General features: G+C 36.5%; 1 protein-coding gene across 5 annotated transcripts in view; it reads left to right on the top strand.

Annotated features, from left to right (window-relative positions):
• LOC150083087 (sorting nexin-14-like) overlaps window positions 1-18,045 on the top strand; it is an 842,525-nt gene that overhangs the window by 180,582 nt on the left and 643,898 nt on the right. For all 5 annotated transcript variants that reach the window (XM_090377020.1, XM_090377024.1, XM_090377023.1 and 2 more), the window contains one exon: window positions 8,811-8,898. In XM_090377020.1, the coding sequence (XP_090233146.1) occupies window positions 8,811-8,898 (88 nt within the window). The remainder of the gene's footprint in view (window positions 1-8,810; window positions 8,899-18,045) is intronic.

Consider the following 18,045-nt stretch of genomic DNA (forward strand, 5'->3'; position numbering starts at 1 on the left):
AGGTTGTGAAAAATGAAAAAACCTGTGGGTAATTGTGCAGTCAGATATGAAATTCTCTGAGTAGTGCGGACAAGCTGCCAGGACATGTCATGAGAATTTATGAATGATATATACAGAAACTTTGCTAGCAGAGATAAGGAGGTGATTGTCTCTTTGTACAAGGCATCTTGAGTATTGTATACAGGTTTGGAGGCCTCAGTTTAGTAAAGATGTAGATCTGTTGGTCTGGATGCAAAGAAGGGCAGTAAGATTTAGTGAAGTAGAAGGGTGCTCTTACCAAGAAATGCTTCAGTTTTTCAAACTGCAGCCTATAGAAACTAGGCAGAAAAATGATGGATCAAGGCCTTAAGGAGAATAAGTGATCAAGGCTTTGAAAATAATGATTTAAGGCCTTTATTATCTTAGTCAGATCTTCACACAGGGGAGATCTTATTCAAAGCCTTGAATGGATTGAGTAAGCTAAATGTTGATGGTATTCTTCCTCTTGCTGCGGCTACACACATGAGGGGACATAAATTCAAGTTGAAGAAGAATGATTGTAGGACAGATTGTGTGAAAATTTGCCTTCAGCCAGTGGGTCATTGATTTCTAGCAACAAGCTTTCATCTGTTGTTGTGGAAGTTGGTGGTTTTTGAAAAAATTCAAGGAAGAACTAGATAAATTCTTGTAAGGTATGGCTGGATCAAGTGTGTGTGTGTGTGCGTGCGAACTTTTTTTTTTATAAGCTTGCATTCTTGCACCATTTGCCACTGCTAATACTAATTCTAAACTCAGATAATCTCCTGTGGATAATGAGTGTTCAGAAGAGTTCCTCCTCTAAGTTGACAAATCATTTTATGATATAATTTTCTTCCCGAGATGTATTCATGGAAATATAATTCTCTGGAGAAAATGAAAATAGATAATAATTGACAATCTTAAATAACTGGCAACATATAAGAATGTCATAAATCTTTGGAAGTTCGAAGCTAATGCTTTAAATTTCTTTTATAATTGACAATTATGAATCTTTTATCAATAGGAAAAATATATTTCAGAAACAGATATGTACAGAATAAATAAGTAGGTAAGAGTTTCATTGAAATTATTCCTTTTGTTTATTAAGGAACATATCCAACTGGTCTCATCTATGCCTTACAACATTCTATATTATCCACATCTAAGTTGTGCTGTTTATGTTGATGGTTTTCTTTTATGCAGTATGACTTTCTAACCTTAAATGGATTTGGAAATGGAAACCATTAAAATTCAAGACAAAATTATGTACATTGTTACGGTAATATTTTCCCATAACATTTACAGTGTGTAATGTGTTGCTTTGCATGTTTTAAGTGTAAGTGCTTTTGTTTCATTGAAAGCATCAAGATCCATAATAGATAGAAGTAAGGATGGGGTAGAAGTTCTGTGAAGGAACCAAAAAGCATGACTGTAATTTGAACCATAGGCATTTTTTTTTTTTTCATGTTTACTTTTCACAAGCAATTTTAGATTTATTAATAAGTAGTTTTAATTGCTGTTTTATTTATTGTAAGCCTTAATGTAGCCAGACATTAATAGTAACCAGGAATTTTGCTAGCAGAGAAAAGGTGGTCATTATCCCTTTGTATAAGGCAATGGTCAAGCCATGTCTTGAATAATGTGTACAGGTCTGAAGGCCTCATTTTAGGAAGGATTGTAGACTTGCTAGAACAAGTACAGAGAATGGCAGCAAGATTGGTGAGAGGAACAAATGGGTGCACTTACAGAGAAAGGCTTAAGTTTTCCAAGTTGCAGCCTCTGGAGACTAGGCACCTGCAAGGTGATCTGGTTGAGGTGTATAAGGCCTTGAATGTATTGAGCAAACTCAGTGCTGATGGGATTCTACCACTTTCTCAGACCATGCACATGAGGGGGCACAAATTCAAATCGAGGAAGGACAGTTGCAGAATAGATGTGTGGAAGTTTGCCTTTAGCCAGCGGGTAGTTGATTGATGGAACAAACTTCCATCTGCTGTTTGGAAGTTATTGTTATTATTATTATCAGTTTATTCCTGATTGAGGTGTATAAGGCCCTGAATGGGTTGAACAGGCTCAATTCTGACGGGATTCTTGCTCAGATTACGCACCTGAGGGGGCATAAATTCAAATTGAGGAAAGACAGTTATAGACCGTGTTCTCCCGCTAACGTGCCATACTTTCTGTTATAGACACCTCGCCATCTATATGGGAAGGATTACAGTGGTAATGACACATCACCTCACCCACTATTCCCACCCATAGATGTGCAGAAATTTGCCTTTAGCCAGCGGGTTGTTGTTGATTGCTGGAATAAATTTCCATCTGTCGTTGCAGAAGTTAATAACTTAAATAAATTTAAAGAAGAATTGGACAAACGTTTAGAAGGAATGGATGTGTGAAATGTTTTTTTTTTTTTTCTATTTGACTGATGCTACAACAGCTTGCTTTCTTGTATCACATGCCTCTTCTACTACTAGTTTCTCTGAGCCATTTATATTAGATCCCACTAGCACTGTAATTCTCTTCCTATTCAGTTTACCACCATGTGGTTGGTTGTTTTTGGTTTTTTTTGTGACTAGGGCTTTAATCGCAAAATATTATAGCCTTATAGACATTATAGCCTTAGTCGCATCAGCGACTAAGGCTATAATGCACCTTACCACCATGACATTTCTGTCCTTTAGTCCTTAAATGCATAAGTTTTATTAGGAAGTAGGCTATAAAAGAGTCCTAATTCATCAACATTAAAAAATGTCACACTTTCTAAATTGTTCGATCAAAACATGTAGTTTCCTTTTCCTCAACTCATCAACTTGCAGCATATTCACATTAGAAGATTCTCTGCAAATTACTTTATAAACTAAACCATATTTCTTAAAGAATTACCAAAAATACTAATGGTAATCTGCAGAAATAAACTACAGTATTATAAGTTCAGCTTTCAACATACCTTAATTAAAAGATCACAATTACAATAAGATACAGCAACAATCCACTAAATAATTCAGAACTGTGAGAACTTAATGGCAAATGCTTCACTGTGCTTCACGTGAAGATTTAAATACAGAAATGAAGAATTTCTATATTTAAAAAACGTATTAAGTGGGGAAATGTCATTATAATAATACACTGTGTATTCTTTATCATGAACTTTTTATGCGGGAAAATATTTTACCAGGGAAACTTCTTACGCCGGAAAATAATACCTCCCAATGTTTAGAGTTAAAATTAGGACTTAAGAAACCAAACATAGTACAGGGGAAAACTTATGCGGGTTCTATTGTATACAGAGGGTGCAATAATTAAAGTATCCCTATTCAGAGCTCTCTGTAACTCTAAGTAATAAGCGGAATGCTACCAAAATTAGTAAGTAAACTATTCAAGGCACAGGGAGAAGGATCCCATGGAAAAAAAAAAAAAAAAGTTCCAAAATCTGCTAGATAGGAGATAATATGGTGCCATACAAGAGGAAAGACATGACAAAGTACCAACAAATTAATAACTAAAGACAGACCTTAATGAAATTATAAATTTTTATTTGTGCTCTTTGCAAAAAAACAGAAAGAAACTGAACTAAACTACCAGAGGAAATGGTTTCACAGTTCCAAACTCACTCACAGTTTACTCCCAATGATTGATGATGTCACTGATGGTGGAGTTGGTTTTCAATGTGATTACCACTGCTCTGGACTAGAAATTGCATTCGATGCATAATGTGCTCCACTGCAGAATGCAACATCTCCAAAGTAATGTTCTGCACATGTTGAGTTACGTTGTCTTTTAAGACAGCCAGGTTAGGGACACTTCCTCGATAGACATTGGCCTTGAGGTAAACCCACAGCTAAAAATCACATGGTGTAAGGTCAGGCAAACGTGGTGACCATGCAATGGGAAACAAATGACTAATGACCCTTTCTGCAGTAAAGTGATGCCGGAAAAGTTGCTGTACTGGTCGTACAATATGAGGAGGAGGAACTCCATCTTGCATAAAAATTGTCGCCAGGCATGCTCTTTGCTGCAGTTGACGAATAATGAAACTGTTCAGCATCTGATATCTTTGTGCTGTAACGTAACAAGTGACTGCTCCTGCTGGGTGCAATTCCTTGAAAAAGTATGGCCCTAGGAAGAAATTTGAAGTCACATCACACCAGACAGTGATTTTTGACGAATGCAATGGGATTTGTTGAATAGCATGCAGTGCTTCTGAAGCCCATATTTGGCAGTTTTGACAGTCCCATTGAGATAAAAATGAGCCTCATCTCCCCAAAGAATGTTCCATGGCCAGGCATCGTCCACTTCCATTATGCCCAAAAACATTAAAGCAAATGCCATTTGTTTTTCAAGATCATCTGTTTGCAGCTGCTGCTGGTGATGATCTTGTATGAATAATAGTGGATTAGTTTCCGAAGAATTTTCCACACAGTGGAATATGGGACATCCAATTGCCTCGCTACTCCCTATGCACTGCTACTATTTCCAGCAGCTGTATCCATGGATCGGTCGACGATAGTTGTTGCACCTTCCTTTGCTACCTGAGGTGAAACAGACTTCCTTCCTCTTCCATGCTTAACAACAAAGGACCCAGTTTCCTCAAATTTGTTAAATCCTTCTAACTGCCACAGCTGATAAAGGACCTTGATGTAAGTTCTTACAGCATCTAAATTCACGCAGAGTGGCTGCTGTATTGCATCCATTAACGTACAAGGACTTCGCAATTGAAGTATAATCAGGCAGAGTGAGATGCATTGTTAAAAGTAAACTTACTGCAATAATTAAAGACCAACACCAGCCAAGGAATTAAAAATTTTTACTATAAAACTAAAATATGCAGAATATAATGAAATACTGTGATACACTATCGGAAGACTAAAATATTACAATAAATTACGATAAAACGTTAAAAATATACCGAAGCAATAAAATTATCTAAAATAAACTGGATTAAAAGCGATAAAACATGAAGCTTTCGGAGACTGCTGTCTCCTTCTTCAACAGTGTACTATTACTACAATGACATATCCTTAAGTAGCAGGCCATGGCACTCATGCACGTGGTCCATCAGACACATGGTCGGCATTCCCCACGTACGCATCGGAAATGGAAGTGGCTCGGGAGCGTGTCAAACAGAACCGGTCATCCCGTCTGAGGACAACTGCCTCAAACAGGGGGTGTAAACATATCCCCCTGTCCCTGTTAATAGTATTACGACTGGATGAACCGATTCGCAAGCTCTCGAGCCACTTGTGTTCCCAAAATCCATGGGCACGGTCCGTAATGACCGCATCTTAAGGGGAGATCTGATTGCATTCATCCAGTCGTAATACTATTAACAGGGGCAGGGGGATACATTTACACCCCCTGTTTGAGGCGGTTGTCCTCAGACGGGATGACCGGTTCTGTTTGACACGCTCCCAAGCCACTTCCGTTTCTGATGTGTGCATTGGGAATGCCGACCATATGTCTGATGGACCATGTGCATGAGTGCGATGGGCCTGCTACTTAAGGATGTGTCATTGCAGTAATAGTACACTGTTGAAGAAGGAGACAGCAGTCTCCGAAAGCTTCAGGTTTTATCGCTTTTAATCCAGTTTATTTTAGATAATTTTATTGCTTCGGTATATTTTTAACGTTTTATCGTAATTTATTGTAATATTTTAGTCTTCCGATAGTGTATCACAGTATTTCATTATATTCTGCATATTTTAGTTTTATAGTAAAAATTTTTAATTCCTTGGCTGGTGTTGGTCTTTAATTATTGCAGTATGGAATTTCCCAGCCCCATAGGCCTGTTTGAAGATAAAAGTAAACTTACAGAATATGCTTGCATTGTTCTTGTTGTGCCTTTATAGCTATCTGCTGCTGGGAAAATTAAATTAACTCAGATTTATGCATATTTTTTGCTTTCTTAGGTGTCTTATATTTTAGTTTGGATTTAAAACTTTAGTGCAATTCAGTTTCTTTCTGTTTTTTTGCAAAGAGCACAAATAAAAATTTGCAATTTCATTAAGGTTTGTCTTAGTTATTTATTTGTTGGAACTTTGTCATTTCTTTCCTCTTGTACAGTGCCATATTATCCCCTATCGGCAGATTTTAGAACTAATTTTTTTTTTTTCATGGGATCCTTCTCCCCATGCCTTGAATAGTTAACTTACTAATTTTGATGACATCCACTTATTACTTAGAGCTACAAAGAGCTCTGAATAGGGATACTTTAATTATGGCCACCCTGAATATGCATGTTGAGTGGCATTTGTCGAGTACAGTTATTGATAGCAAGTTGGCTTTACTGATGTGGCCTTTCCTCCAATCAATAGCACTCTTTGGCATTAGCATTAGTAGCAGAATATTGATACAAGAAAGCAAGCTTATAAAAAAAAAAAAACCCTTCCCATTTCACCTATCCATTTTTTCCAAAAGTTTGTCATCTGAGCAAGAGGAAGAATCCCATCAGCATTGAGCTTGCTCAAACCTTTTAAAGCTGTATACATCTCACTCAGATAACCTTGCAGGTGCATAGTTTCCAGATGCCAATTTGCAAAACTCGACCTTTTTCTTGGTAAGAGCACGACTTTGTGCCCTTCACCAATCTTGTCGTTGTCCTTCTCTGTATTCGTTCCAGCAGCTGCACATCTTAAAATGAGGCCTCCAGACCTGTATACAGTACTCAAGCTGTGGCCTGACCATTGCTTTATACAAAGGGGTAATCACCTCTTTATCCCTGCTAGCAAAGCTCCTGTATATCATTGACAAGACCCCATGAGCTGCACTGCTCTGAAAACTTTATATCTGACTGCACAATTGCCCAAAGTCTTTTTCATTCTCCACTACCCTGAGTGTAGTAGTGCACAGTTTACTTTGGGGTTACTATTACCCATATGCAGTACTTTGCATTTGTCAATGTTAAACTTCAGTTGCCACCTCTCTGCCCAACTTTTCCAGATCCTCTTGTAGCATCGTACTGTTGTTACTGTCATTAACAACCCTACCAACCTTTGTATCAACTGCAAACTTGGACATTAAGCCTGTTTTATCTTAATCAATATCATTGATAAATATAGAAGACAATGGTCCCAGCACTGAAACCTGGGAAACTCCAAAACGAGCAGTGTTCATTGATTACCAATCTCTGTCATATCCCTCACCCATCTCTGTCATATCCGTCACCCATCTCTGTCATATCCCTCACTCATCCTTTTATCCATAGCAACAACCTTTCCTTAGTACCACACTGCTCCAATTTGTACAGCAGTCTTTTTTATGCAACTGTATCAAAAGCTTTCCTGAAATCCAAGTATACGATATCAAAATTATTTTTTGCATCCAGTACCTCTGTGACCGCATCGTAGTATTCAGTCAGATTGGTGTGACTGTCATCTGACTGTAGAATGGTCATCTACAGTCAACCCACAAGATCTCCCCTTAACAAACCTGTGCTGTGTCTGAATTATAACTGCAGTCTTGTCTAGATGATCCCGCATTGCTTCTTTAACCAGTGACTTCATTATTTCCCCAGAACAGAAGTTAAACTAACAGGTTTGTAATTACTTGTTGCTCTTTGATCCTCTTTTTCCAATTTTAGGATACATTTGCATATCTCCAGTTCTTAGGGACCTCCCCTGAATCAAAGGATGCCCTGATAATTATGGCTGTCTTTGCTTACTTCTCTTACTATGTCCCTTAATATATCCACATAAATCCACCCCACGTGCCTTTCTTATGTTTAACTTTTAACAGTTTCTCCTCCTCTTTCCTCTTGGTTTTTACAAATTCATTTATCTCCCTGTTAGAGTTGGATTAACTCTGGCCTTCACTTCCATATAGAATTCCTCATGTGTAAATGCAAAATACTCATGCAGTTTGGCAGTGATCTGAGAATGGTCATCTACAGTCAACCCATTGATATCAAGTGGCCCAATCTGATTCATCCCCTTCCTTCTAGAGTTTACATAAGTAAAGAAATCTTTGCTGTTTTTCTTTGCATCCTTTCCCAAAGATTTCTTGTAATCTGCCTTCGCTTGCCTAACCTCTGTTGTGATTTGATTACGGATTAGCTTATATCTGCCATTGGTTTCTCTGTTGCCTGATAATTTATGTGCATCCCATGCATGTTTATTCTCTGCCACGAGTCTCATTAGTTCATCTGACATCCATTTAAGCCCAAACCTTGAACAGTATGGCTTTGTGACATCGAAGTGTCATCTGGAATCAAACCGTTGGTGCACCTGATTCACATTTCATACAGTGGACACTGCTCTTATTGCTGACAGGCTGCTGTCCAATTGTATTTATTCATTTAAGCACATAGGTTTTTAATTTGCATTTCATTTGCCAACAGGTCTAATGGGAGTTTTAATTTAAAAAATTAAAATAAGTTTTTAATACAAATAATGGATTTTTCATGGTTGTGTTCAGAAAAGATTTAAAATTAAGATGGTATCAAAAAAGTGAACAATTTTGTTCACTCTTTTTAAGGCCTTAAAAATGCTTCAAATGTATTGTGCAGGGTCAAAGGGACCCTGTGCACTTGGAGGAAGAATAATCCTTTTCATGACTACTGACAAGTTAAAGATGAGAATTGTTTCTAAAAACTATAAGGAGTGCTAAATATTAAATTACATATAGATTAGTTATAACCAGCAGTTATCATTGTCAATAAATAAAATAACTGAACATCTCTGAATAACTAAAATACTATTATGGAAAATATGCATACTACTTGTTATGTCTTTCTATTAGAAAACTACTTTGAGTTAACTGGTAAGCCAAAATCATTTAAGAATAAATAATCAAATACGTCATTATTTATTCTGCAGCACAATCAGTACTGATGAATCCTTTGTTCAAGAAACAAGATTAGCTTTTCGTTTTCTCATTTCTAGTTTGCTGAGACGAGCTCAACAGGTAAGTCCTCCGTATTTTTCAGTTTACTGAAATACCTAATTATATGGAATAATTTTGTATCAAAATAATTTTGAATAATATATCGATAAATATACGATATACCTATATAAATGTATAACACTTTAAAGGCTGCCAGCCTGGGTCTTTTCTCTCTTTTGTAGTATAACTAGATTTGAAGCCTTAAATATTAAACTGTTGTTGGCATGTTGGAACCAGCCTATCCAGCCTTCATGTTTTTTGTGTGTGTCTGGAGGTATAACATTACCGGAAGTCTATCCTTTGTGTTTGTTCATAAGAAAATCTTGAGAGGGTCAGTTACTTACCTCATTATTATTTCACCCGCATACAGATTGTTGATCCATGGATGATTACAAAGCTCCTGAATCATTGGCTGTTTTTAAGTGGAACTAGCTAGCATGCCTGCTGCCTCTTAGATTCCCAGATATGGTTTTGTTAGTTATACTGCAAGGCACAAATTAAAATTTGACCCCATTCTCCTTAAAAAAAAAAAAAAAAAAAAAAAAAAAAAGAGAACAAAAAGATAAAAGTTAATAGCTAAGAAGCATTGTGTAAGAGGATTTATAAAACATGCCTAGTAATGAAAGCAGAATGATTGATCAGAAACTTCTGTAGTTGATCTTAATTGTTGAATGCATAGTGGTAGTTAAAAGATTGCGAGTAGGGTTCACAAAGACATGGTTTGAACATGTATACAACTTGTGTCATTCTCTCAGAAAACTGCTTTGAGTTAACATGTGTTTCTCTCATTCATTGCTTGTACTAAAAATAGTGAAATTTAAACAGTGTGCAAATTAAATTTCAGTGAGTCTGGGTGAGTTGATATGACTTATAGACCATGGTTCAGAGCTCTCAATGGAAAACAGTATCATCACCAAAGCCAAAAAAAAATGTAATTTTGTGGCAGTCAGAATTATGTGTAGGTAATGACAATCTCCTGAGCCAAACTGCTGTTCTGAGTCCTGTTAGGCATGTGAAGTGAAATAAATTAATTTAATTAAAACATCAGAAAGACATGATTCCCCCAAAGGATCCTAATGAAACTTTAAATCATGGATGTCTAAAACCTTCTGTTTCATACTCATCATAGCATAAAATGAGTACATGCACAATTTGATACATTGAAAAGTTAATTACTTGTAATACATCAGCCTTATCAGAGGAACTTGGAATGCATAAGCTTTATCAGAGAATCTTTGCCCATAATAGAAAAAAAATAAAAATAAAATGCAAACAAACAAAAAAAAAAACCAAACCAAACATACATGAATTTCAAAATGATATCCATTCCAATCATGAAATTGGATCCTTAAAACATTTCTAGATATACATTTTAAACTATCCTTTAGGTAAGATGTTAGGCAATTGGGTATGAAAATTTAGTTTAATATTTCTTATTTCCAGTTCTAAGTTTGTAAGCTAATGAACTGAGAGTGTATATTAAAATGAAATTATATATTATATCAGGGGTGACAAACCCATGGCACATGTGCCCAAAGTGGCACGCATACAAATTTTTTGGGCACGCAGAATTCAGAGCGTCCCAAAAAATTTCAAACTTTGAAACAAATCACTCCAGGAATGCACCTTGAGTCATGACTTGCTCACACCCGTTCTCTCTGCCAAGCATGTAGTAACATCACACCATTCAGTAAATAGCTGTATTCATGCATGATCTGTTTGAAGTCAGAGTGATGAGACATACTGACAAAATTGTGTGATATAATGTTTTGAATATTGCCTTCCGAGGGCACATGAAAAATTTCTGAGGGGCACGCAAGGTTAGTTTTTTAAAAAGATTTAGTCAATTTTGGCGTGCACCCTTAAAAACGTTCGCCACCCCCGTATTATGTTAATACATTGTTTATCAGGTGAAAGAAGTAACAGATGAAGAGTCTGGAGAAGAGGATAGAGGTGGCACTATCAACAACCTTCAAGATTTCCAATTGTACCACTTCCATCATCATATTTTGTTCTTCTGCAACTGTAGATACAAGTGATGATGAAATTAGGCCTCTTCCTACCAAGAAGAGAACACTACAACATTGAGTAAAGAAAGACTTGGTGTCTACTTTCAAAAATTGGATAGCACACGATGCTCTCCCACACCGTTTAAAATCCAAGAAACCAAACCCAATTCAGTTGCTTAGATTTGTACTATTTTTGATGAAAATGTTATTGGCTCATTGTTTTTGAGTTAAGCCTGTACATTGCAACATAATATTAACTTAGGTTTAACAAGTTGTGTCAAATGAGACACATTCATCTTATGGTAAATGCAATCAGAAGGATAGTCTTGGAATGAAAAATAGTCTTATTTTTCTGATCACCATTTTGCTGATAATAGTAATCTAAATCCTAATGACTAGTTTGTTAAATTGAGACCACTGATGCACAATCTCAATTTTGCATACTTAAAACCTCACCTGTTTAGAATAAGACCATAGTTTTTGATGAATCCACGAGTGAATACTTTGAACTCAGTTGTAAGCAATTTATGAGAGGGGAAAATCAACATGATTTGGTTCAAAGATTTAGTGAGGGGCTAAAACAAATGGATATGTACTATCTACTTTGAATCAATACCAAAGATAAATTCAGTGATAAGCAGGAAAACTTTAGATTAAGGGGAGATTCGGTTTTCAAGTTGACACCAACTGTAGTGGATTTTGAACTTTGTGATCAAAATCCACTACCATTACCATCTTTCTTTGAATAATTTTTTCATATTAGCATGTAGTTGTGAATCTCTGAAGAACTCGAAATCAAAGGAACTGTATACATGAAAAATGGATAGATTTCCGTCTACAGAAATAAAAAGGAGAAGAAAACGAGATAACCCTCTAGTTGATGAAGAAGCAAAATTCTCCTATGTTACTGTCATAACAAAAGCATAGTGAATTTTGGCTTCAGTGTAGTTAAAATACAGTGAATATTTTTTTCTAATTGTTACTGAGCAGAGAAAAGAAGAAAATTAAGTTAAATAACCTGAGATTAGAACAAACCATATCTAGCTATGGGGTATCTTTAGGAATAAAAAAAAAAAAAAAAAAAAAAGAGGTACTCATCTTTAATTGCCTATCTATTTGACCAGTCAGTGAGATATGTGTGCAAAATGTGTGAAAGCTAGACCTCATTCCAGTGCAAATAGTTTGATTTTATTGGGAAGGATTTGGAATTTCTCTCTCTCTCTCTTTTGCTGAGGACAGAGAAGAGGGTTATCACATGATAACCTTAAATTCAAGTTGCAGGGAGAGGTGTTTAGACTGGATTAGAGGAAGTTTTATTTTATCCAGTGAGTTATAAATTTCTGGAATAAGTTTCCTACGTTGTTAGTTGAGGCTGACAGTTTGGGGAAATTCAAAGGTCAGCTGGATAGTTGCGTACGAGAGGAGGGAAATGCATAGGTTGTTTATTTCCTTTTCTTTTATTGTTTATTAATTTTTTTATTTTATTTAATTTTATTATTATTTTTATTTATTTTTTATTTTTTGCCTGGTGCAGCATAAGTTTTAGGCTTCCTTGTGCCATATGGCCATTATTAATACTAATGATATGCATATTGCCTCCAAAAAAAAAACAAAAACAAAAGATATGAAAATGTGATAAGAGACTTCACTTAAAGTATTTCAGACTATTACATATGAGATAAATTTGATTGTATTCTGCAAATATTTCAGAAATGACTGCATACCTGTGCAGAAAGACATCCTATAATGTTAGACATAATGGATTTTTTTTTATAAAAATGTTTTTGTATTTTCTCACCATAATAGACATAAATCAAATATTATTTTCAAAAGTTTAACAGTAGCTTCACTTTAGATATGTATGGGCTAATACAATCTTGATATGAGCTGTGGAAAAGTTATAACAGTTGCATTGCAGCTAAAGTAGTTTTTGGGCCAAAAAAAGACTGAACTGCTAAGTAACTAAAGGAATTATGTCAAGTGAATGAAAAAATAAAATAAATTAAAGAATAAATCAAATATTTGATTCTGTTGGCTGGAAATCCAACATATTATGACTGAATCCTATGTACTTAGTTTCACTTATCTTACCAGTGAGATTAAGTATATTATTGTATTACATGGCTAAGATGTATGCACAGGTTTTTTTTTTTTTTTTTATGAAAACCCCAAATGCGAGAGGTATTAGAACCTATACTACTTGGGTTTAGACAAAAAAAAAAAAAAAAAAAAAAAAGTTTCAAAATCAGTTATCTGAAGTGGTCAATCATCATTTAGTTTAGATACATCCCTCTTGTGTTTGGGAAACAAGTAAACAATTTTCTTTCCTAAGAAGAGAGTGTTTATTGTTTTTAACTATACGGCTGTTAACTATCAACCTTCAAATTAGTGATAAACTACAAAAGTAAATACAGTAGATCATTGATTACCATTCATTTATGGAGGAGAAAAGAATAGCAAATAATTGATTTTCATAGTAGTTCTACTGCATGTCTATAGATAATGATTGTCAGTAATTAACCAAAAAGGATTATGGAAAGTGTGGAAAGACATCATTAATGAACTTTTGCTGTTCATTTAAGTATTATGATGCAAAATGTTCTTTTCACTACTTATATAAAGCATTTTTTTAAAATTTTGAATGCACCCTCCTATTTGCTTAGATCCCCCTTCCCAATTATTACCTTATAAATATTCCAAATAGTATGAGGAGCTGTCAGTAAAAAACATTACTAAGTTTCATAAGTTAATGAAACTCAGCCCAATTAAATTCCAGGCACTTTGGAGGCAATCTGATTGAGGTTTACAAGGCTCTGAGAGGTATTAGTAAAATGAACAAAGGTGGAATTCTCACTGTTATAAAGAATTCCCAAACTAGGAGTCATAAATTAAAATTACAGGGCTTGAGGTTTAGATTAGATTGTAGGAAGTTTTATTTTAGCTAGCGAGTTGTTGATTGCTGGAACAAATTGCCCTCACAGGTAGTTGAGGCTGACAGTTTGAATGAATTCAAAGGTCAACTGGATAGTTACCTGTAGGAGGAGGGAAGCATATAATTTGTGTTTTGTTATCTACTTGTTCTTTTTTTTTTTTTTTTTTTGTCAGTGCAGTAAAAGCCTGTGGCTTCCCTGCACCATATGGCAAATACTATTACTATATGTATTTATTGGTTACTGAACTAGAGCCACATGAATACAACAAGATGTAGTATTCTGGAGAAGGTAGAGAGCAGCTCAGTCCATTATAAAATTTCTTCATTCTCAAGGCTATGAAGCAAAACAAATCCACTAGGAAATGAAAATTGTATTTATGCAGGATTTCCCATCATACGAGACAGTGAAAAATTGGACAAGACAGTTTGGCCTCTACTACTACAGTTTGATATAGTAGTAGTAGTAGTTGAGGCCTGTGATGCAAGAAAGCAAGCTTATGTAGCATCAGCCAAAAAAAAATAATAATAAAATAAATAAACATTTCACACATCCAATTCCCACAAACGTTTGTCCAGTTCCTCCTTGAATTTATTTAAGCTATTAACTTCCACAACAATAAATGGAAGTTTGTTCCAGCAATCAACTACATGCTGGCTAAAGGCAAATTTCTGCACATTTGTTCTATAACTGTCTTTCCCCAATTTGAATTTATGTCCCCTTAGGTTAATAATCTGAGCACCTCAACCAGATCACCTCACAGGTGCCTAGTTTCCAGATGCTACAATTTGCAGAACTTTAGCCTATTTTGGTTAGATCACCCTTTTGTTGCCCTCACCAACCTTGTTGCCCTTTGTACTTTGCTCAAGCAACCATACATCCTTCCTAAAATGAGGCCTCCAGACCTGTGCGCAGTACCCAAGGTGGCCTGACCATTCCCTTATACAAAGGGATAATCATCTCCTTTTCCATACTAGCAAAATTCCTGTATATCATTGACAAAACCCCATGATCTGCTCTTGCAGCCTGAAAATGAAAAAGATAGTTTTCTGTTGCTCAGAAAACTATATCTAACTGCACAATTACTCCCAGGTCTTTTTCATTTTCTACCATCTTAAGTGTAGTACCACACAGTTGGTACGTTCCTCTGGGGTTACTTCTACCCATATGCAGTACTCTGCATTTGTCAATGTTAAACCTCAGTTGCCACTTCTCAGCCCATCTGCCCAACTTTTTTAGATCCAGTTCAGTAGCACACTGTCATTAACAACCCTGCCAACCTTTGTATTATCTGAAAACTTTTGGCCTGATATACCTTCATCAATATCATTGATAAATATAGAAAACAACAGTGGGCCTAACACTGAACTCTGGGGGACTTCACTAATAACAGTAGTCCAAATAATAACAGCCTCCATTGATTACTACTCTCTCTCTTCTCCCACTCAACCACCCTTTTGTCCATTGTAGCAACTTACACTTAATACCATACTGCTCCAATTTGTACATTAGTCTTTCATTCACAATCTGGCTTCCTTGCACCATATGGCTAATATTAATAATAATAATAACAGTGTCAAAAGCTTTCATGGAATCCAAGTATATGATATCAAAATTATTATTATTTTTTTTTTTTACACCCAGTTCCTTTGTAACCACATCATGGTATCCAATCAAATTTGTCAGACAAGTCTTTCCCTTAACAAACCCATGCTGTGTCTGAATTATTACTGCAGTCTTGTCTAGATGATCCTGCAATGCATCTTTAACCAGTGACTCCACTATTTTGGTTATTAAGTTAAAATCTCCCATTATTAGAAAATCTGATTTACTGGCTCGCTCTATTTCTCTATACAGTTGTTCATTGTACTCATCAGAGTCATTAGGTCTATAACACACTCCTACTCTCATTTTTGCTTTCCCAGTGCTTAGATCACACCAAACTGACTCAACATTTCACTGACCATCTATGTCAACTGGATGTACTTCCATAGATTTTGTGTTTCTTAACTAACAGCATAGCCTCCCTCCCTTTCTGTCCCATCTATCCTTTCTTTACACATTGTACTCTCCAACCCAAGCACGGTACTAAGTACTATAGGTTCTAATACCTCTCGTGTTTGGGGTTCACATAAAAAAAAAAAAAAAAAAAAATTCCAATTCTGCACTGCTTATATCAGTGTGACACCATGTCTCTGTTATCCCAACAATATCTGTCTTTGATGTCTTGACCAGCACTTCAAATTTATCAAATTTATTTGCCATACTCATAGCATTGGTGTACATGCAAGTATACATGCACCTATTCTTAGTTACCCTAACGCAGCTCCTGTATTTATTTGTTCTGTGATGACTCCCACCAGTCCCTGAAAACCTCAGCCCCCCTGCCCTCCAATCTAATAGAAGCAGTGCAAGAATCACTTGCACCTCTGCCTATGGCTACAGTCAATCTTTTAGTTTGTGAATCCCCCCCCCCAAGCTAGTAGTCTGATCTAAGAGAAGGAGGGCTCATCTCAGCTACAGACCCTGTTATTGTGTCTAGAGTGAAACAACTAGTTTTTAAAGACAGATGTGTTGCCTGTAAATTTTATAGAAAACGAAATGAACATTAGCATTAGTAGAGGCATTTGACAAGAAAGCAAGCTTATGCAGCATCAGCCAAAAAAAAAAAAAAAAAAAAAAAACCCACTTCCACTTCACCCCTCTGTTCGTTCAAAATACCTGTCCAGCTGAGCCTTAAACTTATTTAGGCTATCAACCTCCACCACAAGGGATGGCAGTCTGTTCCACCAACCAACCACCCGCTGGCTAAAGGCAAATTTCCGCGCGTCTGTCCTACATCTGTCTTTCCTCAATTTGAATTTATGCCCTCTCAGGTGATTTTTCTGAGCTAGAGGAAGAATCCCATCAGCATTGAGCATGCTTAAACCATTCAAGGCTTTATACACCTCTATCAGATCACCTCGCTGGTGCCTAGTCTCCAGACACTGTAATTTGCAAAACTTAAGCCTTTCTTCGTAAGAGCACCCCTTTGTTCCATTCACTAATCTTGTTGCCCTTATCTGTACTCGTTCCAGCAGCTCTACATCCTTTTTGAAATGAGGCCTCCAGACCTGTATACAGTACTCTAGGTGTGGCCTGACCATTGCCTTATACAATGGAACAATCACCTCCTTATCCCTGCTGGAAAAATTCCTGTATATCATTGACAATACTCCATGAGCTACTCTTGCAGCCCGTCTGCACTGCTCAGAGAACTTCATATCTGCCTGCACAACCACCCCCAAGTCCCTTTCATTCTCTACCACTGTCAGTGTAGTACCACAGAGTTGATACGTTGCTCTTGGGTTGCTGTTTCCCATGTGTAGTACTTTACATTTGTCAATGTTAAACTTCATTTGCCACCTCTCAGCCCATCTGCTCAACCTTTCCAGATCCTGTTGCAGCAGCATAGTGTCAGTAGTGTCCTTGACAACCCTGCCAACCTTTGTATCATCTGCAAACTTGGACATTAAGCTTGATATACCATCATCAATATCATTTATAAATACAGAAAACAACAATGGACCCAACACTGAGCCCTGAGGGACTCCACTAATAACATCAGTCCACGATGAGCAGTGTCCATTGATTACCACTCTCTGTCTTCTCCCCCTCAACCACCCCTTTATCCATAGCAGCAATTTGCCTCCAATGTCACACTGCTCCAATTTGTGTAGCAGTCTTCCATGTGCAACAGTATCAAAAGCCTTTCTAAGATCCAAGTATATAATATCAAATTATTCCCTGCATCCAGCTCTTTTGTGACTGCATCATAGTATCCAATCAAGTTGGTCAGGCAAGACTTCCCCTTAACAAAACCATGCTGTGTCTGAGCTATAACTGAAGTCTTGTCTAAATGATCCTGCAGTGCTTCTTTAACCAGTGCCTCCATTAATTTTCCTGGAACAGAAGTTAAGCTCACAGGTCTATAATTACTTGTTTCAGCCTTTGATCCTCCTTGGGTTTGCCATGGGTTTGTTTACACCATAATGCTGCACATGTTTAAGGTGGCAGCCTAGTATGTTTCAAGATTGCTGACACTTCCTGAAAGCTCATGGGATAGTGTGTTCCACACAATTGTTGCAGCTTTGTAGAGAGTGTGGGTGTTAATTATTATTATTGATGTGAAACATCTCCTTAGGGTCGCCTATAACTGAGTAAATCTGATTGTTCACAGAAGTGATATC

Source organism: Mastigoproctus giganteus, chromosome 7 (genome assembly GCF_048544385.1).
Source record: "Mastigoproctus giganteus isolate SK-2022 chromosome 7, ASM4854438v1, whole genome shotgun sequence".
Taxonomy (NCBI): domain Eukaryota; kingdom Metazoa; phylum Arthropoda; class Arachnida; order Uropygi; family Thelyphonidae; genus Mastigoproctus; species Mastigoproctus giganteus.